The 24,037-nt window shown below is 34.8% G+C and overlaps 1 protein-coding gene across 1 annotated transcript; it reads right to left on the reverse strand.

Annotated features, from left to right (window-relative positions):
• Positions 1–1,712: 1,712 nt before the first annotated feature.
• Positions 1,713–23,070, reverse strand: LOC107608001 (3-hydroxyisobutyryl-CoA hydrolase-like protein 5). The gene is made up of 15 exons (XM_088494642.1): positions 22,972–23,070; positions 22,213–22,296; positions 22,057–22,125; positions 21,213–21,276; positions 6,402–6,475; positions 6,220–6,303; positions 5,945–6,029; positions 5,422–5,507; positions 4,392–4,513; positions 4,241–4,301; positions 4,049–4,147; positions 3,611–3,712; positions 3,444–3,485; positions 2,739–2,845; positions 1,713–1,944 (listed from the first exon to the last, which is right to left on the reverse strand). The coding sequence occupies exons 1-15, from the start codon at positions 23,068–23,070 to the stop codon at positions 1,845–1,847; spliced, it is 1,278 nt and encodes a 425-aa protein (XP_088350768.1). The 3' UTR covers positions 1,713–1,844.
• Between the last annotated feature and the right edge of the window lie 967 nt (positions 23,071–24,037).

A 24,037-nucleotide genomic window follows, 5' to 3' on the forward strand; every position in this document is an offset into this window, starting at 1 on the left:
CCTTTTAAAAGAAGTTTTTAATAGAAAAAATATAATATACTATGGAAAAATTCAACTTGAAGCCCCTATAAAGATAAAATCCGCCAATGGAGAACTTGAAATAGCTTTGATAAATGATGAAGAAATAAGTAAACAGATTGAGAAAATTAAGGATCAACAAAAAAGATCTAAAATTGGATGGATTCATATTAGTACTATACAAGTCTTAATCAAATCTACATATATGAAAGGAATTAATTCACCAATAAGCCTAGCAATCTGTGACAAAAGAATTACTGATGACCCAATAGATCAAATAATTGGAATTGTTCATGGAAACTTGGCAAACGTAAATGTTAAATTTAATGCCCATCTGGGATATGCTATACCTTTATCAACTGAAAATCTTGGAAGATCTATAAGTCTGGCTTATAAATTTCACAGAAAGAATCTAATGGAACAAGATGATGAACCATTTTCAATTACATATGCAATAAATTATGCTTTAACAAATAGCCATCATAGTATAATATTTAAAAACAGAGAAAGAATTTATGTCGATGAATTATTTCAGAAAATTGTAAAAACAGAAATACCAAAATATAAAGCTATTGAAAACCCAGTTCTATTATTAAAAGAACCGTCAGGAAAATTAGTTTCATCGAATTTTCAAATAAGAGAATCTAAAATTAATAGCCCTTTAAATCTATCTAAGTTGAAGATTAAAGAAGAAAATTCTGAAATAAAAGAATTAACAAAAAAGGTCGAAAAATTAAATGAAACCCTAAACACTAAATTATGACAATAAATAAAGAAGAAATATATGTAACTTATCAAGACAAGAAACAATAGCTCTTTGAAAGAGAAAATCGTTTGAATTATTTACAGTTTTCTGAAATAAATCAAAGAGCATTTGAAACTCTAAAAATAATCTATGACAAGTTAAAAAGAGAAGTTGAAGAGCTAGAAAAATTAATAGAATCTCTAGAAAATAGTAATGAATCAATAATAGAGTTTGCAGAAATTTTAAAATAAATAATGAAGCATAAGAAGATTGAAAAACCAGAAAATAAAATAAAAAGAAAAAGAGCAGAAAAATTAAAAAGTAAAATAAAAGAGTATAAAAGGGAATTAAATGACTTTCAGATCGAAATTGATGACCTTATAATAAAAAGGATAGAAATAAGAATAAATATAAACAAGTTGGAATTAAACTTAAAAAATTTATAAATGCCTGAAAAACCATATTATGACTTAAAAGAATTAAAGCTGTTGAAAGAAAAAATGGAAAATGAAGTTGAAAAATTAAGAAGGTATTTAGAAACAACAGAAAGTGTAGAAATAAAAGAAGTTTTTGAGGATTTAAGAAATTATATTAAAGAAAAAGACAAACAGATAAAAGATTTTATATATAATAATCCATGCAAAAAAGAATATTATAAACTAAAACAAGATTGAAAACTATAAAAATGAAATTACATTATACAAGGACTAGTAAAAAAATGGTATCATATTTTAAAAATGATTGCAAAATTGGTATCAGAGCCAAGTTAACGATTAAGGGTAACACTTTTTCTTTAAGCAACACTTTTAGTGGCACGCTTTTGAGCCACAAAAAGACAAAAATCTGTACACCCACATCTGTACACTATAAGGCCCCTATTTTATTTCATGTTGCATATTTAGTCATCACAGTATAATTTTCTAAACCCGTCGCTTGTGCACCTGCATAATAATAATAATAATAATAATAATAATAATAATAATAATAATAATAATAATTTATTCAGCACATCAAACAGTAGCTTATTTATATCCAAGCTAAGCAGGTAGAAAAATTCATGACAATCTTTTCGAGTAGTATTTTATAAAGTAGCATCCAACTCAGAGACAAGCAACACCCAAGCCGTTTTATATTGCCCAATTTGGAACGCATAAGCTGAATTCTCATATTTACCGGCCCACCTGTTTGGAATACACACAAGGGAATTTGGTTTAACTTAATAATAATATTACTAATAATAAATAAATAAATAAAATTTTGATTTAACAATACTTGATTATTTAACTAAGAGTAAAGTACCAAATTTATCTACAAAAGATAATTTTCTCAACCAAATTACTTATAAAAAAAGGTGAATTTTATGTTGCCTATGACTTGGTGTCTAACTTTTGCCTAACTTATTTTTTATAGTAAATTTTGAATATTTAATAATTATTTACTTTTACACTTTTAAAATTAAATATTGATTTTTAACCCTTTTTGATAAATTAGGTAAACACTTTTAGGCACCATAACAATCACCATAAAAAAATAGTTAAATTACTTCAGTGGTCTTTATAGTATTTCCAAATTTATAATTAAGTCCCTATATTTTAAAAATTTTCAATTGGATCCTTACACTAGTTTTAATTTTGTAATTATATCATTCTTAATAGTAGACGTTACAAAAACATGTTTATCTATCCTATGTTAGTAGCGAATATATCTTGGCATATTCCATTAAGTTAAATGTTTTTAGGACGATAAGGATAATTACAAATTTAAAAGTAGTGTAGAGACTTAATTAAAAACTTTTAAGGGGTAGTGACTTAATTACAACCAATACCCCACCCTTCCACAAAAAAGACTTAATTTGTTCATGGGCAAGTTTAGATTTCTGTCTTTCATGGTAAATTTATTAGCATCATAAATTCATAATCATTCGTACTTTAGTTCTTAATCAATCAATCAATCGAAATTCAAGTAGAAACCATACCTGCACGCCTCACTTTCTGGAATCTGCAACTCCAAATTCTTTTCAAATGGTTGGAAAACCAAGTCCAACTTTCCATCATCTACTTTGTCTAGCGACGGAGGATCCCACTGATCATGAAAAAAGAACAATGATTCCTTTTATTTTTCATCTTTTAAATTGAAAACAAGTTTATAGACACGATCCTTCATAATTAGAGAAAAGAGAAAAGAAAAGAGAAAAAAGCACATTTAAAAACAAATCCCTTGTAATGATAGACTTAATAGCAAGTCTTGTAATTTACACAGCATTCAAGACTTGTTCTGTAAATCATACCATGTCCATGGTTTTCTCGGACATGATTTCCATTTCTTAACTTGATTTTGATGCACATGTAAATGTGTATTTGCCATCCAAACATGGGCAGTAGTTCCTAGTAAAGTAAAGGATTTCACCAGGATCAATAAAATGCAAAACAATTTCCATTTTTAATGTTATGCAGCATCCAATGGTAAAACTCCTTTTACTTTAGAGGATCCAAATTCGTGTTTTTGAAGCAATTTTTTGTTTGTCACAAGAAATGTTCTTTGATGTGGGTTGAATATAGTTAAGGTAGCTAGTTTAGGATAAGACTATTTAAGATTAGAAGAATTTAATAAAATGTGGAAAAGAAGTCATTAATCTTGGGGCATGCATATTTAGAACAAAAGAGAAAAAGAGAAAGAATACCTTTGGAGCATTATCCTTATCAACTGTGAGAGCTCTAATACCCTTCTCATCAAAAGACACAAAATTTTGCCTCAGATTTTAGTACAGATGACATCAAAATGTAAAACTGAGCAGCCTCTTTTGTGTCTAAAATTTGTTCTGAAATTCAATAAGCATACTACAATTACCTCATACATATCCTCGGATATTGTACTTCGTAGTATATTCATTGTTAATCTAAATTCCTTTTTTAGACATTCAGACAGTGTTTCATTCCTTCCGTCGCGAACCTGCACATATATTCAAGATGCTGCTTGACTGCATATCGAGCAACACGAAAATCTCCAAGTAGCATGTAGAACTTATTTTATTGATTCATTCACATAACGTCCAAAGGCTAGGGATTATTTCTGTTTTTTGTCCTCATTAATCTCATTTAAATTCCAAAAGGAAGTAATTCGGAAAACTAGCATAAAAAACATTGTAGCTTTTAAATACAAAGAAAAACTTAAAATATTCTTCTGCTTCATTAAGCATGAATTTTATATGCCCAAAAAATAATGAAATGAATGGAGTTCTAGAATCCAGTCTCAGATCATGGGAAATATATATAACGAAGTCCTTACCGATCTTAGTACTATTTTCAATGCGGTCGGTGATGTTCTTTTCATTCCTTTCAAAACTGTAGCTATCCATCCATTTCCTTCTTTGTTTGCTTCGGCTTCCTTTAGATAAAAAGCATACAGTCATACGTAGCTGAAAGAGAACATGAACACGAAATAAGAAAATAATGTGTAAGGAACTTGTAAGAAACTTACCAAAGATTTTATAATTTCTTCAATGGAATTTTTAGAGAAGCATTCATCAATTACTGACTGCCTGAAAATCTCCAAATACTGTCATTAATACAGTGCAATTTTCGGTTAATCAGAAAAGAAATTTGGATATCAATGATGAAATAGTGATTACTTGTTTAAGATACTGTCTTCATCAGGTTTGACTTCTGAAGAAAATTCTTCAATCACTGATCTTACAGCATTCTCATCACCGGAATTTAGGCTAATCAGTCGCTTCTCAAGTTCCACAATTTTCTGGTCCATATAAAATGTTATTATTATTTATCAAATTAACCCTCGAAGTCCATTTTATATCTACTGATTAGAAAATAGTATCTGACAATGTTCATCTTTGAATACCAAATCAGGCCTCAATTAAGCTGTAGCAAACGATAAATTAAAAACAAAATACTTAAGTTGTAGGAATGCAGATCCTTATAAAGCACTTTTTCGGGAAACATACGCCTGTATTTCACCCTACCCCACTTTGTTCTCTCTCATTTATATCCTTGGATCAATGTCCTCTGATCAGGTAAGGGAAAGTGGAAATAAAATAATTCAAGTTTCTGAAGTTTTGGCATAGTGTTGGAATGTGTTCAACTACAACACAAACTATTGGTTTACCAATTCCAAAGAAAATAGAATTATCAATGTCATTTACAAAAGTAAGCCAGAATTCCGAAGAGTTACAGGCACAACTATTATTGCAGTGTCTATACTAAAGAACCAATTTCTGTGCACATATTATTAACTTAAAGAGATAGGGACTGACTCCATGTGATTTTCCTACATTAACTAGCTTGTGCCCTTGGGCTTTCCAACAATTAATTGTGAATATATTTACAGTAGCATTTTCATGCAATAAAAATTATGCCGATTCCAGCTACAGGAAAAAGATAGTTAAAGTACTACAATTGATCATGAAAGATTATCACACTCATAAATCTGATTATAAAATAATTAAAACTAACTTGTAACCATGAAAGATTGCCTCCCTTAGACAAATCTAACCAATTGTTAACTGCTCAGTAATATGCCGTTAGTGAATGATCCCACATATACGGTTAACGATTGGTTAAATTGTCTAAAGGAAGCAAAATATAACCGATTGTTAATTCACCTTTTATAGTGAGTTTCGGTACTTTATTCGGAGATTATCGAACCTCAGAGGAGACAAAATGAGTTGCCAATCCTGCTGCAACTAATTCCTTCCCATTCAACCGTGCTCCAGTGAGTGCCAAGAATTCACCTGCAAATTTTATTGTGCATTATCATCTCTACAATTTTGTTTGTGACCTACTAACATGTTTCACTCTTCTTTTCTTTAATATCATTTAACAGGAAAAAAAAAGAAAAAAGAAATGGCTGTTGTAATATAAGATTAAAAATATGGAGGAACAAGTGTTCTTGGGGTGTTCTGTTTTACACTTACTTTATATATTTTTCCCAAAGTAATTCCCAATCTAATCCTAGATAGAAAACACAAGGCATAAAATAGTCGCTTAAGATTTAAGAGGGACAATTTCATCCCTTACCACTTGCCGGAAAACAAGTTCATCTCTCGGAATTAACAAATATAGACATATTAGTCCTTCCATATATGGAATGAGGGGTGAATTTCGCCATTTTAAAATCCCATTGGTTAAATACAAGGAAGAGAAGGAATTCTTATGTAAATGTGGTTACCTAAATGACCCGGTAAGCAAGAATGGCTGTAAGAGAATCCACAATCAGTATGAAATCCAAAACTTGCTTCAGGAGTGGCAAAAACCTGTCAAAGCATTTGTTTTTCACACACCACAAAATCAACCAATAACACTTTCTAAACAAATTTAATATGAAATTATGCAGAAACTAATCTCTAATAAGATTGTTTAAGTAGTTTTGTACACATGATAATATACATTTTTCGTTCGTTTCTGAAAGAATTAATCAAAACCAAGCAAGTGCTAAATACCCACAGTTTTTTCAGTAACAACTGAGAACTTCATAGGGACCATCAAAGCTGCACCTCCACCCATTGAAATTCCATGAACAAGAGCAACCTGTTATAGGAATAACAACATTGTAGACATGGTAATATCACTTTCTGAAGCATATTGGTAAAGAAGAAACTGCAATTAATTAAGATCCTAAACAGAACCTGGGTTTTCTTGTAGGTCTCAATGTGATGGCAAAGCCAATAATATCTATAGACCACTTCAAGGCATGAATCCTCTGTCCAAAATGAGAATTTATGATCATGGAAAACACTCCCTTTTGTTATAATTAAGCACATTGATTATCATTTTGTTCTAAAAAAAAAAAGATCTTTTTTCGAGTTATCTTTTTTTAAAAGATCTTATAGAAAAGTAAAAGTAATTTTATGTTTGGGTATCTCGTGCAAAAAATTCTTTTTATCTATCAATTATGTTTGGGTATAACAATATAAAAGTAATTTTTTGTTTATTTATTATATGAAAAACATCTTTTTTTTAAGAGAAAAAGATCTTTAAACAAAAGATGTAAATTACAGCTTTTCAAAAAAAATTTTTTTTTTATTTATTTATTTTTGAAACAAAGGAAGCTCAACACAATAAAGTGGAGCATACAAAACCAGAAAATAAAAGAAGTCTGCCTACACAAGAGATATCAATTCCCTTGGCATCCCCAGTAATGCCATTAACACCCACATGGATCACTGGAAGTCCATTCTTGGTAGCTCAAAACCATCCTGCGTTGTATTTCCTCAACACCTGCATCTTTATTCTTGAAAATTCTATCGTTCCGTTCCCACCAGATGTTCCAGATCACTACAAAAAACCCAGTCAGCCACTTCCTCTGCTCTTGTTTTCTACTGTGCATTCCAGTCCAACTTTCAAACAGCCCTTTCATGGTACCAGGAACAGCCCAAGCTGTACGAAAATACCTCAACCAAGTGCACCACACCTGCCATGTAACCTCACATAGAAGAAATAAATGCTGCATAGATTCTATCTCCTTTTTACACAGAACACAAACATTATCACTATTAGGAATAACACCCAATCTGCTCAACCGCTCCTTGGTGTTAACTCTACCAACTAGCACAAACCATCCAAATAGCTCCACTCTCGGAGGTACCACGCTTATCCAAATTGCACTGGTGAAACTATAGCTTGTGATCTCATCCATCAGAGATTCTGATTGAATGACCTGCAAAAAGGAACTAGTAGAAAATACACCCTTCTTATCAAACTTCCACACAATATTATCCTCCTGATCCGTTGATGGCTTAATTGGCCTTAATGTAACAACCCTGATTTTCGAGTACATGAGATCTTTTCTGAAAGTACGGATTTCTCCGGAAGATCAGTAAAGGGATCACCTCTGCTATATCATCAAGTATCTCAATCCTCATTATTATTATGTCATCCTTAAGCTAGAACCTCCTTTGAGACAAGCTCGATAAAGCAATCGCGAAGAACCTAGTTTTTGAACCGTATCGGTTGGCAGTTTTGATTCTGATTTTCGTAAATAGTCTCTGTTTGACGAACCGAACTCGATTCATGAGAGGAGAGAGATAATAGTATAATATTATCATTATATTAGTATTAGAAAATTCTTGAATGACATCATAAGGTTACCTGGTCTATTTTTGTTAAAAACAGAAAATCGGTTTAACCGGATTTACGGTTTACTGGTGCAGCTTAGCACCAGCACTCTCTGATGAATTTAGCAATGCTAAGGCCTCATTATACATGTTCTATTCTCATAATAAATATGCTACTAGTGTCATTTATGCTAGTAGCTCAGAAAATAATTTTTAGAGATGTTTTTACGAGTGTTCCGGTACACCTAGTTTTAGTAGTTGTACACAAGAGATATTTTAATATTATTTTAATCCACCTCCAAGCCAACCAATCACAACTCACCTTACACCCCCAAGACCTCCAAGGCTGTCTCATTTCATCATTTTGGCCGAAAATAACAAGAGAGAAAAGAGAGAAACTTTCATGAACACTTAATCTTCAAAGCTTGATTTCTTCTGAACTAAAACTCAAATCAAAATTCCGATTTCACCAAAATGATCCTCTCTTCTTCCTCTACATAACCATGTAACTTATCAAGGATGGAAATAAGGTGAGATGGCTGTCTCCCTCCCATTTCAATTCGGTTTTCAAGGAAAACCATGCAAAACATGTGTTTTCTTGGTTCTTCTTTAGGAATCATGCTTAACTTGACTTGAGGGCCAAGAAACATGAATTTCCAGCAAGTCTAAGGTGAGATATCTCTTCCTAACATACTGAGTGAGATTTGGTCAGTTGAGAGTTTTTGGATTTAAAGTTGTTCTTGATGTGATTTCAGAGGAAAAAGTGCTTAAGGACCACCTGAAAGTTTAACCGAATTAGGAGCAGCAAAACCAGGTAGGGATTGACGAATTTAATCTTGATTGATTGTGTTTGAGTTGTGTGATTATGATATGGTTTGGCTGTGCTTGAAATTGATTGTTTGTATGAGTAATTCTTGTTGAAATTTTGGTGAAAATTTGATAAAATTTGATGAAATTCAAGCTATGAATGTGTGTTCTTGTGGCTGCTGGAAAACGAAACCCTAGAACTTAAATTGAGGTTCAATTTGTGTTAAAATCATGTAGAAAAGATGGGGTTTTAGTGGCTGGAAATTTATTTTGAATTATGGTAAAAATCGGTTGCTGAAAAGACTGAAAAACGGGTAAAAACAAAGAAAGAATCTGAAGAATTTACGAAGAACACGAAGAACACTAGAAGAACAATGAAGAACACCTTTTTGATCCATAAAAGGGCAAGGAAGTAAATATTTTGGTGTTTGCAGGGTTATTTTGTAATTTCCAAAAGTTAGGGTGGTAAAAGTAGAAATATTAAAAGTTACGGGTGGTAAAAAATAAATTTTAAAGGTTAAAGGTTAAAGTAAAGTTAATTTTCAAAAATTTAATAATAAAATAATAAATAAAAATAATAAAATAATACGGAAAAGGCAGTTTTCTGTAAAAGCTTTAGAAAGACAACTTTAAGCGCAGAATCTCATAATTACCTTCATAAAACACTTAGGGAGTGGTAAGAACATATTAGTGAGGCAAAGATAAAAGAAAGATAAAAAGTTAAAGAAAAGATAAAAACTAAAGAGAAGTCTGTAAGCTTTTAATAACAGAAAAACAGACAGAAATTAGTGAATGAACTAGGGCAACATAGTTAGTCCTTGAGTTGCGACTAGGGTTAGGTATTATATGAAAAGTTAAACTGTTTCAGTATAAACTTAATGAACCTATACTTGGGACAGGCGAACTATTCATACCGAAATTTGCATAAACTTTAAATACAAACGTTAAGTAGAGAAATCAGAGCAGAATAGAGAAACACAGAAAACAGAGAAACCAGAGTAAAGTAAAGAGATAAAGAGAAAAAGAGTAATATAGATACAGATGAAAAGAGTAATCAGAGAAGAAAAAAGAGATACAGAGAACAGAGTAATTAAAACAGAGTAAAGAGATACAGAGAAAAGAGAAACCAGAACAGAGTAAAGAGATATAAAGAGAAGAGCAATATAATAAAGAGCTATATATATATATATATATATATTAGTTGCTTAATGCAACCCAGAGCTATATTTATATATATATATATATATATATATATATATATATATATATATATATATATATATATATATATATATATATTTGTTGCTTGATGCAACCCAGAGCTATATTTATATATATATATTAGTTGCTTAATGCAACACAGAGCCTCTGTAGGGAAACTAAGTTACCTACAGCCATTTTCCGCTTCCCCAGAGCAGAGCAGAGTATATATATATTTTCCTGCAATAAGCAGAGGCTGTCTCAAATGAGCGGCTATTATTATATGCGCATTTATTTAGGAACGGAAAATCGTATCCGAAAAATCGGGATTACTCGTGACCGGGTGAATGTCGGGATTGCGGGTAGCTAACCGACACATGAGCTCATGGCTTGCGCTAGGGCTAGACATGCATCATTCTTGTCTGCGTATCATTCTCTGTTGCATTCCTTTCTATGTGTGATCTACTTCTTTATGTTTGTCTGCTTGTATGCTATTTATGTGTTTTATTTTCTTGTATTCTTTTGTTTGTGTTCTGCTTTCTGTTGTCTCTACTTTTTCTTTCTATCTTTATCTTCTGTTTACTGCTTTGCTATATTATGTTATTCGTCTACTAATCGACCCCAAATTAATGAACTTAACTAATAACCCCGGCCCTACTAAGAACTCCCCAGTTCTTACCCCTTCTCTCTCCCTTCCCCCTTCAGATGGAAGTAAGAGTGCCTTACCGTAGTTCGTTGATGATGGTTCTGCAAAGAGGATTATGCTCTAGATAGTCTTCTGAGTCTAGGGTGAATATCGTTCTCTGATTATATGTATATACTGCGAGACCAGCCAATGTCTGCACCCTGTTTGTATGCGCACTTTAACCTAAATCCTGTGTACGAGATTCCTATTGTGTGGCTACTTCATGAGGTACCAGAGAGACGTCATGTGGAAAAGTCTGATCATACAGAGGAGTAGCAGATATGTTCTATCTTTTGATAACGTTCCACCTAACTTGAGTTTTGAAGACCTAGAACGTACTTTCCCTCGCTTTAGTAGTTTAGAGGGACTAGGTGAGTATAGAGTCTAGGCTAACCTAGGTGCCAGCTTAGGGACCTTTTGAAAAGGTCAGGACCTGGGATGTTGTATGTATATACATGTATATAGATATTATTTAGCTATATCTAGGGGTGTTCTAACTAACAGTCTATATTCTAATAAAGGCTGAATCACCGAATGTTGTCAACTACTTGTGATGTATTTATGTGTGGTTGTTTATAACTATTTTATCTGTTATTATTTGTGAATTGATTATAAATGATTCTGTCCATTAATCCAAACGTTTTCAAAAAAAAAATATTACACCTCGCAAGTTGACTACGCTTTTAACAACGAATCAGGCTCATATGATAAATAATAGATAATAATTAGGAAGACAAATTGGTAGCGCTCAATTTCCGGTATGATCTAGACATATTGAAAATTAGGTCGTTACAATTTGGTATCAGAGCAGTTCGTTCCCAGTAGAGCCTGGGGAGTGGACTGACTATGCTTCATTGCATACTCTGTTGTGTGTCTCATGCGTATAGGATATCCTAGTGATATATGTTGCATGATTGTTTCTGTGTTTTTATTTTGGGAATGTTCACACTTGACTTGAAGTGTTAAGACTGATCACCTTAACAATTATTGTTTGGTGTAAACAGGACCACAATGGGTTCACGGAGACGAGGCGTATGAGAAGGAATTCCTAATGTTAACTACGAGAGGGAATTGGAAACGTTTATGGCTACCATGAACAACGCGGTTGAAGTAGTGCGGGAAGCTGCGGTAACAGCGGCTAGGGCTGTTGAACGTCTTGGAGTGAGAAATGGGAATGATGAGAATAACTTAGGGCATCCTGAAAGACCTATGACCCTTGCGATATTTCTGAAGGTTAATCCGCTTAAGTTCAAGGGTACACTCGTTACGACTGACACTGATAATTGGTTTCAAGGTATTGAACGATCACTGAGAGTGCAACATGTTCCGAAAGGACAATACATGGAGTTTGCTACTTATATGCTCGAGGGAGAAGCTGAGTACTGGTGGCAGGGGATACAACGACTGCTACAACAGAATGAAAATGACATTCCTTGGGATATCTTTAGGGACGAATTTTATAAAAATTATTTTCTGGGAGCAGCACGAGATGCTAAGGAGATGGAGCTTATGCAGTTGAAACAAGGGGATATGACTATTGCTGAGTATGCCCGTAAGTTCGATGACTTGTGTCGTTTCTCCAAGATTTGTCAAGGGAACCCAGAAGACTTTGAAGAATGGAAGTGTTTAAAGTTTGAAGGAGGACTCCGAGAAGAACTGATGAATTCTGTTGTTTCGCTAGAGATATGAAATTTTGCTGAACTGGTGAATAAAAGTAAACTAGTGGAAGAATGTTCAAAGAAGGTGGCGATAGCTCGAGCAAGATGTAGGGAGGATTCACAAAGAGACTTTGTTCAAAATTTAGCCCCTCAAGGTCGCAACTTTAAAGCCATTGGTCAATTCCAGTGTTGGAATGGAAACCACCGAGATGTCAGCCTTTTAACTCGCAATAATGGTAGTGACAATAACCGTGACATTGAACAAGGACATGAGAGTCAACCTCACCAAGCTCAAAGTGGTGTAGTATGCCTAACTTGTGGAAAGCATCATGGTAGTAGGCTTTGCCGGTTCAGAACAGGTTTATGTTACTACTGTAATAAGGAAGGACATCGGGCAAGAGACTGTCGAAAAAGAATGGTAGATGAGTCCGCTGGCAATACTATAAAGTTTGGATTTATCGCTCGAGGTAAAGTAAGGCAAGGCAATGGTAAACGAGCCCATCAGGCTTACATAAACCCTACATGTAAGCAATGCGGAAAAGAGCATAGTAACAGGTCTTGCCAGTTTGGATCACCTAACTGCTACACTTGTCGAGAACTTGGACACGTTGCCAAGGATTGTCCGAAGGGATTTACTCGAAATCCAGTCAGAACCCAACAACAAGGACGAGTGTTTGTTATCACTATTGACGATGTTGTGCAATCGGATGCCCTCATTCAAGGTCAGGTTATGTCAAGAATCGATTTCTAACTGTACTGTATGATTCGGGTGCATCGCATTCTTTATTTCTCTAACTATTGCTTACGAGTTAGGATTATATTTCTTTAAATTGAATTTTTACTTGATTGTCCATACACCTGCATCCCAAAATGCTTTGACCAGTTTAGTGTGCCTGCAAGTACCATTCGCGATTAGGAACAGGACTTTTATACACGATCTAATCTATTTGCCACTATATGGTTTAGAAGTTATTTTAGGATTAGATTGGTTATCTAAGTATCATGTTTTCCTTGATTATTTTAAAAGAACTGCTGTTATTCCATCTGATAGTCTATGTACTAAACCATTTCTATCCCACACCTTATATCTGAATTCTGTAAGAGTTACCTTAGGCGGGAGTGATTGTGAGGGGTACGTTCTGTTAGTGGCTAGCTCGAATGATAGTGAATTAAGCTTAGAAGAAATCTGAATGATGAAGGAATTTCCTGATGTTTTCTTGGACGACATACCTGAGTCTCCTCCTCAGCAAGAGATAGAATTTAGCATTGATCTAGTACCTGGAGCCGGACCGATTTCCATAGCACTGTACTGGATGTCACCATTGCTTGCAGAGCTGAAGAAGCTGTGAGATAGGATCGTAGTGGCCTATGGAGGTACAAGAAAAGAATTTGTGTGCCTAACTCTGGAGAATTGCGATAAAAGATTCTTGTTGAAGCTCACCAAAGTAGATTTTCTATGCATCCTGGAGTGACAAAGATGTATCGAGATTTGAAACAAATGTTCTGGTGGCCGGGCTTAAAGAAAGAAGTAGCTGATTATGTCTCAAAATGTTTAACCTGCCTGAAGATGAAGGTGGAACATCAGAAGCTGTCAGGAACCCTGCAACCCTTAGAGATACCACAATGGAAATGGGAGCAGATTTCTATGGATTTTGTCACCGGATTTCCAAGGACCTCAACTGGACACGATGCCATCTGGGTAATTGTGGACAGGTTGACAAAGTCAGCGCACTTCCTTCCGATTCGAGTTGACTATACTTTAGAAAGGCTGGAATGAATATATATATTCAAGGAATCGTACGACTACATGGGATACCTTCATAAATTGTCTCAGATCAAGTTTCGAGGTTTATTACTAGATTTTGGGGAGCTTTTCAAAAAGCGTTGGAAACAGAATTGCACACGAGTATAGCATACAATCCTCAGATAGACGGACAATCAGAGCAGACAATCCAGACGTTAGAAGACATGTTACGATCATGTATGATAGACAACCAAAGCAGCTGGGATAAGTATTTGATTTTGGTCAAATTCGTCTACAATAACAGTTTCCAATAAAGTATCGGGATGGCACCATATGAAGCTCTCTATGGAAGAAGATGTCGACACCATTGTATTGGAATGACGATGGAGAAGCTAGTGTCTTAGGTCCAGACTTAGTGTAAGAAACTACTGAGGAGATAAAGGAGATTTGTCAGAAGATCCAGACAGTACAAAGCCGTCAAAAGAGCTATGCCGATAATAGACGTAGACCCTTAGAGTTTAGTGATGGAAACCGTGTCTTTCTAGAAGTAACCTCGATTACTGGAATAGGTAGAGCCCTTAAGACTAAAAACCTTAACCCACGATACATAGAACCTTTCCAAATACTTAAAAGAGTCAGTCTAGTAGTTTATCAAATAGTCCTTCCTCCTTATTTATCAAACCTTCATGATGTTTTTCATGTCTCGCAACTTAAGAAATATATTCCCGACAAGAGTCACATTTTACAACCAGAGACAGTACAGTTATGAAATGATTTGACATATCAAGCATCACCGGTTCAAATCGTAGAAAGAAGTGATAAGTAGCTAAAAGGCAAGACTGTTCGCTTAGTCAAAGTAGCATGGGAACCAAGAGGAGAGGAAGAGCACACTTGGGAACTGGAAGATAAGATGAAAGCTGATTACCCGCATTTATTCCTAGGTAACTGAAATTTTGAGGGCAAAATTTTCTTTTAGGAGGGTAGAATGTAACAACCCTGATTTTCGAGTACATGAGATCTTTTCTGAAAGTACGGATTTCTCCGGAAGATCAGTAAAGGGAACACCTCTGCTATATCATCAAGTATCTCAATCCTCATTATCATTATGTCATCCTTAAGCTAGAACCTCCTTTGAGACAAGCTCGATAAAGCAATCGCGAAGAACATAGTTTTTGAACCGTATCGGTTGGCAGTTTTGATTCTGATTTTCGTAAATAGTCTCTGTTTGACGAACCGAACTCAATTCATGAGAGGAGAGAGATAATAGTATAATATTATCATTATATTAGTATTAGAAAATGCTTGAATGAAATTATAAGGTTACCTGGTCTATTTTTGTTAAAAACAGAAAATCGGTTTAACCGGATTTACGGTTTACTGGTGCAGCTTAGCACCAGCACTCTCTGATGAATTTAGCAATGCTAAGGCCTCATTATACATGTTATATTCTCATAATAAATATGTTACTAGTGTCATTTATGCTAGTAGCTCAAAAAATAATTTTTAGAGATGTTTTTACGAGTGTTCCGGTACACCTAGTTTTAGTAGTTGTACACAAGAGATATTTTAATATTATTTTAATCCACCTCCAAGCCAACCAATCACAACTCACCTTACACCCCCAAGACCTCCAAGGCTGTCTCATTTCATCATTTTGGCCGAAAATAACAAGAGAGAAAAGAGAGAAACTTTCATGAACACTTAATCTTCAAAGCTTGATTTCTTCTGAACTAAAACTCAAATCAAAACTCCGATTTCACCAAAATGATCCTCTCTTCTTCCTCTACATAACCATGTAACTTATCAAGGATGGAAATAAGGTGAGATGGCTGTCTCCCTCCCATTTCAATTCGGTTTTCAAGGAAAACCATGCAAAACATGTGTTTTCTTGATGTTCTTCCTTAGGAATCATGCTTAACTTGACTTGAGGGCCAAGAAACGTGAATTTCCAGCAAGTCTAAGGTGAGATATCTCTTCCTAACATACTGAGTGAGATTTGGTCAGTTGAGAGTTTTTGGATTTAAAGTTGTTCTTGATGTGATTTCGGAGGAAAAAGTGCTTAAGGACCACCTGAAAGTTTAACCGAATTAGGAGCAGCAAAACCAGGTAGGGATTGACGAATTTAATCTTGATTGATTGTGTTTGAGTTGTGTGATTATGATATGATTTGGCTATGCTTGAAATTGATTGTTTGTATGAGTAATTCTTGTTGAAATTTTGGTGAAAATTTGATGAAATTTGATGAAATTCAAGCTATGAATGTGTGTTCTTGTGGCTGCTGGAAAACGAAACCCTAGAGCTTAAATTGAGGTTCAATTTGTGTTAAAATCATGTAGAAAAGATGGGGTTTTAGTGGCTGGAAATTTATTTTGAATTATGGTAAAAATCGGTTGCTGAAAAGACTGAAAAACGGGTAAAAACAAAGAAAGAATCTGAAGAATTTACGAAGAACACGAAGAACACTTTGAGTGTGGTGAAGAACAATGAAGAACACCTTTTTGATCCATAAAAGGGCAAGGAAGTAAATATTTTGGTGTTTGGGGGGTTATTTTGTAATTTCCAAAAGTTAGGGTGGTAAAAGTAGAAATATTAAAAGTTACGGGTGGTAAAAAATGAATTTTAAAAGTTAAAGGTTAAAGTAAAGTTAATTTTTGAAAATTTAATAATAAAATAATAAATAAAAATAATAAAATAATGAGAAAAAGGCAGTTTTCTGTAAAAGCTTTAGAAAGACAACTTTAAGCGCAGAATCTCATAATTACCTTCATAAAACACTTTGGGAGTGGTAAGAACATATTAGTGAGGCAAAGATAAAAGAAAGATAAAAAGTTGCAGAAAAGATAAAAACTAAAGAAAAGTCTGTAAAGTTTTAATAACAGAAAAACAGACAGAAATTAGTGAACGAACTAGGGCAACATAGTTAGTCCTTGAGTTGCGACTAGGGTTAGGTATTATATGAAAAGTTAAACTATTTCATTATAGACTTAATGAACCTATACTTGGGACTGGCGAACTATTCATACCGAAATTTGCATAAACTTTATATACATACGTTAAGCAGAGAAATCAGAGCAGAGTAGAGAAACTCAGAAAACAGAGAAACCAGAGTAAAGTAAAGAGATAAAGAGAAAAAGAGTAATATAGATACAGATGAAAAGAGTAATCAGAGAAGAAAAAAGAGATACAGAGAACAGAGTAATTAAAACAGAGTAAAGAGATACAGAGAAAAGAGAAACCAAAACAGAGTAAAGAGATATAAAGAGAAGAGTAATATAATAAAGAGCTATATATATATATATATTAGTTGCTTGATGTAACCCAGAGCTATATTTATATATATATTAGTTGCTTGATGCAACCCAGAGCTATATATATATATATATTAGTTGCTTAATGCAACCCAGAGCCTCTGTAGGGAAACTAAGTTACCTACAGCCATTTTCCGCTTCCCCAGAGCAGAGCAGAGTATATATATATTTTCCTGCAGTAAGCAGAGGCTGTCTCAAATGAGCGGCTATTATTATATGCGCATTTATTTAGGAACGGAAAATCATATCCGGAAAATCGGGATTACTCGTGACCTGGTAAATGTCGGGATTGCGGGCAGCTAACCGACACATGAGCTCATGGCCTGCGCTAGGTCTAGACATGCATCATTCTTGTCTGCGCATCATTCTCTGTTGCATTCCTTTCTGTGTGTGATCTACTTCTTTATGTTTGTCTGCTTGTATGCTATTTGTGTTTTATTTTCTTGTATTCTTTTGTTTGTGTTCTGCTTTCTGTTGTCTCTACTTTCTCTTTCTATCTTTATCTTCTGTTTACTGCATTGCTATGTTATGTTATTCGTCTACTAATCGACCCCAAATTAATGAACTTAACTAATAACCCCGGCCCTACTAAGAACTCCCCAGTTCTTACCCCTTCTCTCTCCCTTCCCCCTTCAGATGGAAGTAAGAGTACCTTACCGTAGTTCGTTGATGATGGTTCTGCAAAGGGGATTCTGCTCTAGATAGTCTTCTGAGTCTAGGGTGAATCTCGTTCTCTGATTATATGTATATATTGCGAGACCAGCCAACATCTGCACCCTGTTCGTCTGCGCACTTTAACCTAAATCCTGTGTACGAGATTCCTATTGTGTGGTTACTTCATGAGGTACCAGAGAGACGTCCTGTGGAAAAGTCTGATCATGCAGAGGAGTAGCAGATGATGTTCTATCTTTTGATAACGTTCTACCTAACTTGAGTTTTGAAGACCTAGAACGTACTTTCCCTCGCTTTAGTAGTTTAGAGGGACTAGGTGAGTATAGAGTCTAGGCTAACCTAGGTGCCAGCTTAGGGACCTCTTGAACAGGTCAGGACCTGGGATGTTGTATGTATATACATGTATATACATATTATTTAGCTATATCTAGGGGTGTTCTAACTAACAGTCTATATTCTAATAAAGGCTGAATCACCGAATGTTGTCAATTACTTGTGATGTATTTATGTGTGGTTGTTTATAACTGTTTTATCTATTATTATTTGTGAATTGATTATAAATGATTCTGTCCATTAATCCAAACGTTTTCAAAAAAAAATATTACACCTCGCAAGTTAACTACGCTTTTAACAACGAATCAGGATCATATGATAAATAATAGATAATAATTAGGAAGACAAATTGGTAGCGCTCAGTTTCCAGTATGATCTAGACATATTGAAAATTGGGTCGTTACACTTAACATCTCATGAAGTTGATGGACTAGTTCCAACTCCCATTGGAACAACTTCATCCTCCATTGAAAGTTCAAAATTCACTCTAACCCATCTCAAAACCCACAATCCCGTATCACATCACCTTGTTGGTTTGAAATGGAGAAGAGTCTTGGAAAGCTCGCGTTCAGAGGACCGCCTTGAATCCAGTTATCTTCCCAAAACAGGGTACTACTTCCATTCCCTACCTCCATTGCCAGGCCGCTAACCATTTTTTGTCGTACTCGATGTTCTTTCATATTCAATTGGCATATGTCTTTCCAGGGCCCTCCATTTACCGGTAGGGGCTGGTATGCTAGCATCGCATTTGGGTTCAAATTATAACATGAACAAACAATCTTCTTCCACAACGGGAAATCCTCCTTTGAAAACCGTCACCACCATTTAAACAGGAGCGCTGTGTTTCTAAGCACTGCATCCCTAACTCCCAAACCCCCAACATTTTTTGGTGCCTGAACCAGCTCCCACTTAACTAGGGGTATACCATAATTTCCATCCTCCTTACACCACAAAAAATGCCTCTGTAATGCAATCAGCTTATCAGCGACCGCCTTCGGCATCTTGTACAGACTAAGGTAGTACATTGGTAGGCTATTCAGCACTGATTTAATTAGGACAAGCTTACCTGCCTTGTTGAGAACCTTCGATTTCCATAAGCTAATCTTCTCTTCCACCTTATCTATGATCGGTTTCTAAGTCTTCACCAGGCGCGGGTTGGCTCCTAAAGAAATCCCAAGGTATCTAACAGGTAAGACAGCTTGCTTGCACCCCAGTATACCACATGCCTGATCAACCCATCCTTGCTCGCAGTTCACCGAGATCAAATTCGACTTATCAAAGTAGATACTCGAACCAGACATCAGCTCAAAACACCTCAACAACCTCTTATAATTTACAATCGTTTCTGTCTCTGGAGGACAGAACAGAATGGTATCATCTGCGAACTGGAGATGTGACAATTCAATATGATCTCCCCCTACCAGGGGCGGAGCAATGCGTCCGTTCCTAACAACTTCCCCCAACATTCGATGTAAAACATCGACCACAAGCACAAACAGAAGTGGCGAAAGAGGATCCCCTTGCCTCAGGCCGCTCTCCATATTGAACGGCTTAGATAGGGACCCGTTAATGAGGATTGACATAGTGGCTGTGCTGACACACTCCGTTACCCAATTCCTCCATCTTTGGCCAAAACCCATCTTCTATAACACAAGATCAACAAAGCTCCATCTGACTTTATCATAAGCTTTTTGAAAATCCAGCTTGATTATTGCCGCTTTCTTTCGTCGCGTCTTTAGCCAATGAGCCGTCTCACAGGCTATGAGCGCACCGTCATGAATTTTTCTGCCTTTGACGAATGCAGTCTGAGTCTCTCCTACCAGTCCCAGCATAACTGAGCTCATCTTTCTTACCAAGACCTTCGAAATTACCTTATACACACACCCCACCATACTAATTGGCTGAAAGTCTTTGATCTCCTTAGCACCCACAAATTTTGGGGCTAGTGTCACCCACGTGACATTCACATCCGTTGGTAACTTGGCACTTTGGAAGAACCCTATGACTACTGCAGTGAACTCCTGGCCAATGTCCTCCCAGCATTTCTTGATAAAGTTCAAATTGTATCTATTACTACCGGGCGCCTTAAACGAGTCACAGTCCCACACTGCCTCTCTAATCTCCTCCACAGTCGGTAAGGCCTCCAAAGCCTCAGCCTCCTTTCTACCAATCTGCTTTATCAACCCATCCCTAACACCAATCCTCGGAGTAGAGGCCTGCCTTTATAAATCCTTATAGAACCCCCTAATTGCAATTTTTATTCTTGCCTGATTCCTCACTAGCCGTCCATGAATCATCAGTGCATCAATTCTGTTACTCCATCTTCTAGCTGAAGCAATGTTAATGAAATACCTGGTATTCTTATCCATGTTTGTAGCATGTTTGGACCGAGACATCTGCTTCCAATGAATTTCCTTCCTAGTGTACCACTTTTCACAAAAGCCCACCAACGCCTTCCTTCTAACCTTCGTCGTACCATCATAGACTTCGTCACTAACCATAATATCAAGCTTCTTGATTTCATCTTCAAACTTCATTAGTCTCTAATCCATGTCACTAAAGTTATCCTTGTGCCATTTCCTCAATGGTGCAGTTAACGCCTTCAGTTTAGATGGGAACGGAACATCGCCTAAGCTTTGCCATTCAGTTTTCACCATCCTCAGAAAACCCTCGTGCGTAAACCAGAAATCCAGACTTCGGAAAGGACGAGGGTTTTTTATTTTTCTAGTACTTTTACTACTAGAAATTTGCCAAACACGCTAAAAAATAAAAAAGATCTTTTTTATTGAAAAAAGATCTTTTTTTATCAAAATAATGGCGCCCAAACAAGCACTAAATTAAGGAAATGATTAGGAACATCTTGATTTTAGACCAATTTGGATGATGCACATAAATTACCCTTTTTAAAAGAGTGCAATTGCTATTACTTTGTTTCATCATATTGCTCTAAAACTTTATAGAAAATGATGTACATACTCTTTTTCTTGCCATCATAGAATACTCTCAAATCACCTCCGGCACAAAAAGCCCTACCAGCACCCTGGAAAAAAAAGTGTGCAGAACGAAGCATACATAAGTGCCAATTAAACCAACATAATTACTTATTAGTCATTTTAATTATTCTAAAAAAATGAGATAAAAAATTGTCAGTTCTCTTTTTAGTTAATAACATCTATTTTTTTCCCTAAAGCAGAAATACAAAGATGAAGAGACATAAACCTAGATATTTTTTGTCCCCACTTTTAGGGTGTGTTTAGAACCAAATATTTTTGGAACTGATTTTTAATTTGATTTCCAACAAATTGAATTAGAAATGAATTATTGTGTTTGGAATTGATTATATAAAATAGAAATTGATTTGATTTGAGAGTTATATAATGATTTGATTTTACATTTTCATCCTTTATTTCCATACAAATTTTTATCACTACCAAGAACCACCGCTTACTACCGTTAGACCTCTACCACCTTTTCTCTTCTCCAAACCCTTCTCTTTTGTATTAATATACAAAAGGTAAAATTGATTTTTTATATTAATATGTTAGAGGGTCATCAGAATTTATTATTTTTTGCTTCAGTTGAAATTTAATATTTAAAAGTATAGGATAAAATAAGTTGTTGGATTACTAAACTAAAGAAGTTAAACTAAAGAAATTGAATTGATAATTAAGAGATCGCAAAAAACAGTAAATTCTAATGGCCCCCAAGCATTTCTCATTTTTTTAGGCTCTATAATAAAAGGACTCAATCAGAAAGCGAATTCATAACAAATAACGATTTTGTGCCAACAAATTCAGAAGATTATAAAGTAAATAACAACCTTTATGATGATTAGTTCTGCTTTGTCATCTATCTCCCACTTTTCCAAGTATGATGCCAGCAGAGAAATCTGAGATGAAATGAGACAGTAGCAATTAATTAAATGCTGAAAAATAACTTAGCCAAAATACTAAAAAAGTTAACAGGAGTGACCTACCAGTTCAGGTGAGATAGCATTCAATTGCTTAGGTCGGTTCAAAGTGATCAACCTTACATGATCTATCTCTTCTCCAATAACAACCTTAACACCAAAACCAGAAAAACCCTTTCGTTATTTACCAGTTACCACCATATGCTGTGTCAAGTGCCAAATAATCGCATGCATTCACATCACTAATTTTAATCTGTAATCTTAAAAAAGTATACGAGTAATGCTACATAATCAACAAAATTTATTATTTTTTTTGCCAACATTTGGCCAAATTAAAATATTTTTTGACTGATTTGACTAAATTTTTATCAAACAACTCTTAGTTATCAATTTTACGTAAAATTAATTACACCTTAATTTTCACCTTTATTTTATACTAAATTCTATGCCCTAGCATAAAAATAAAGTGTTGGCTAATATTGATAAAAAGTGTTGGTGCGCAAATATTTTTCATTTTGATAACCAATTTTACAATCAATTCTTGAGAGAAAACAGAATGAAAACTGTAGATAACGAAGAAACAAATGGGCAAATTGGAGACATTATTTTAGACTGGCTTGGCTGTTCATCTGGCGATGAAGCTGTAGGTGCCATTTACAGTGGGAAACGAGGTTGATGCAAATTCTGTACAATTAAACTACAAATAAGAGGTTATCTGATGAACTAATTTAAGAGCATAAAGGAAAGTGAAAATGATTTGAGTGCGAATATAATATGCCAAGAATTGTTGATTTAAACTGTAAGATTATGACGAAAAATATTTACCAGGACAAAATGCAAATGGAGAACTGAACCTCCAAGATAATAAGATGTGTCCACTTTTGATCCATAGAAATTGGGGTAGGAAACTTTCGGTGTCAACATACAGTCAACCAAATTGAGTGTCACAATCTAGAGTCAAATTTTCAACAACCCACTCTATTGACTTTGAAAATTTGAATTATTATGATAATCAAATATTATTAAAAATATTAATTAGAAAGTTATTATTTGTTTCTAATTGTTTGGTTAATGTGTTTGTTAGTGTGTAGATTTTGATTATTGGGCCAAAGACATTTTAAGCCAACTTGTTATTTAAAGTTAATTAAACTTTGTGCTAAATTATACTATGTGGCTGAATTGCTTAAGAGATAACAAAGCTAATTGGGCCAAGAAATATATGCATAGCCCAAAACAATTTTCTCCTTGGTCCGAATTGGAAGAAGAGAGCAGGATTCCAAGCAAGCTACGGTTACCCACTTTCTTTAGATAGTGGAATTCAAATCTCAATTCAATTGAATGCATGCATTGGTTATTGGAACTCAAATTCCAATTTGGTTAAATGCACACATACGTAACCGAAACTCACAATTCAATATCATTTAATTATGCATTGAAAAATTTGTCTCTTCTCTCTCTTCGCTCTCTTTCCATTCGGTCACTTCAATCAGAAAAGAAGAAAATACAAGTTATTAGAAAAGGTAACAGTGAAGCTATGGAAGAAGAAAAGGCTAGGTTGATGATGGCTTTTGAAAAAGGAAGATCCGAAGTAAGGCATGGCTAGATCTTTGCCATTGGAGGCAAGATTTTGATGAAAAGCTTCAAGATTTTCCTTGTAAAAATTAGAAGCAATCTGCCTCTGTCAGAGAAGAAGATCTCAATTGTAAAAACTCATTTCTATTTTTGTTCATCAAAGAAAAAAGATAGCTTCTGGAGCTACAAGATAGGAAGAAGCAAAAATGGAAAGCGTAGAGCTGTCAAGGATCAGAAGTTCATCAAGGGTCAGAGTTCTTTCTTGGAGCCAAAGTCAAGATCAAGGGCTCAGAGTGAAGGAACTTGATGAGAAAGGTTG

This window comes from Arachis ipaensis, chromosome B7 (assembly GCF_059453495.1).
Source record: "Arachis ipaensis isolate K30076 ecotype BB chromosome B7, ASM5945349v1, whole genome shotgun sequence".
NCBI lineage: Eukaryota > Viridiplantae > Streptophyta > Magnoliopsida > Fabales > Fabaceae > Arachis > Arachis ipaensis.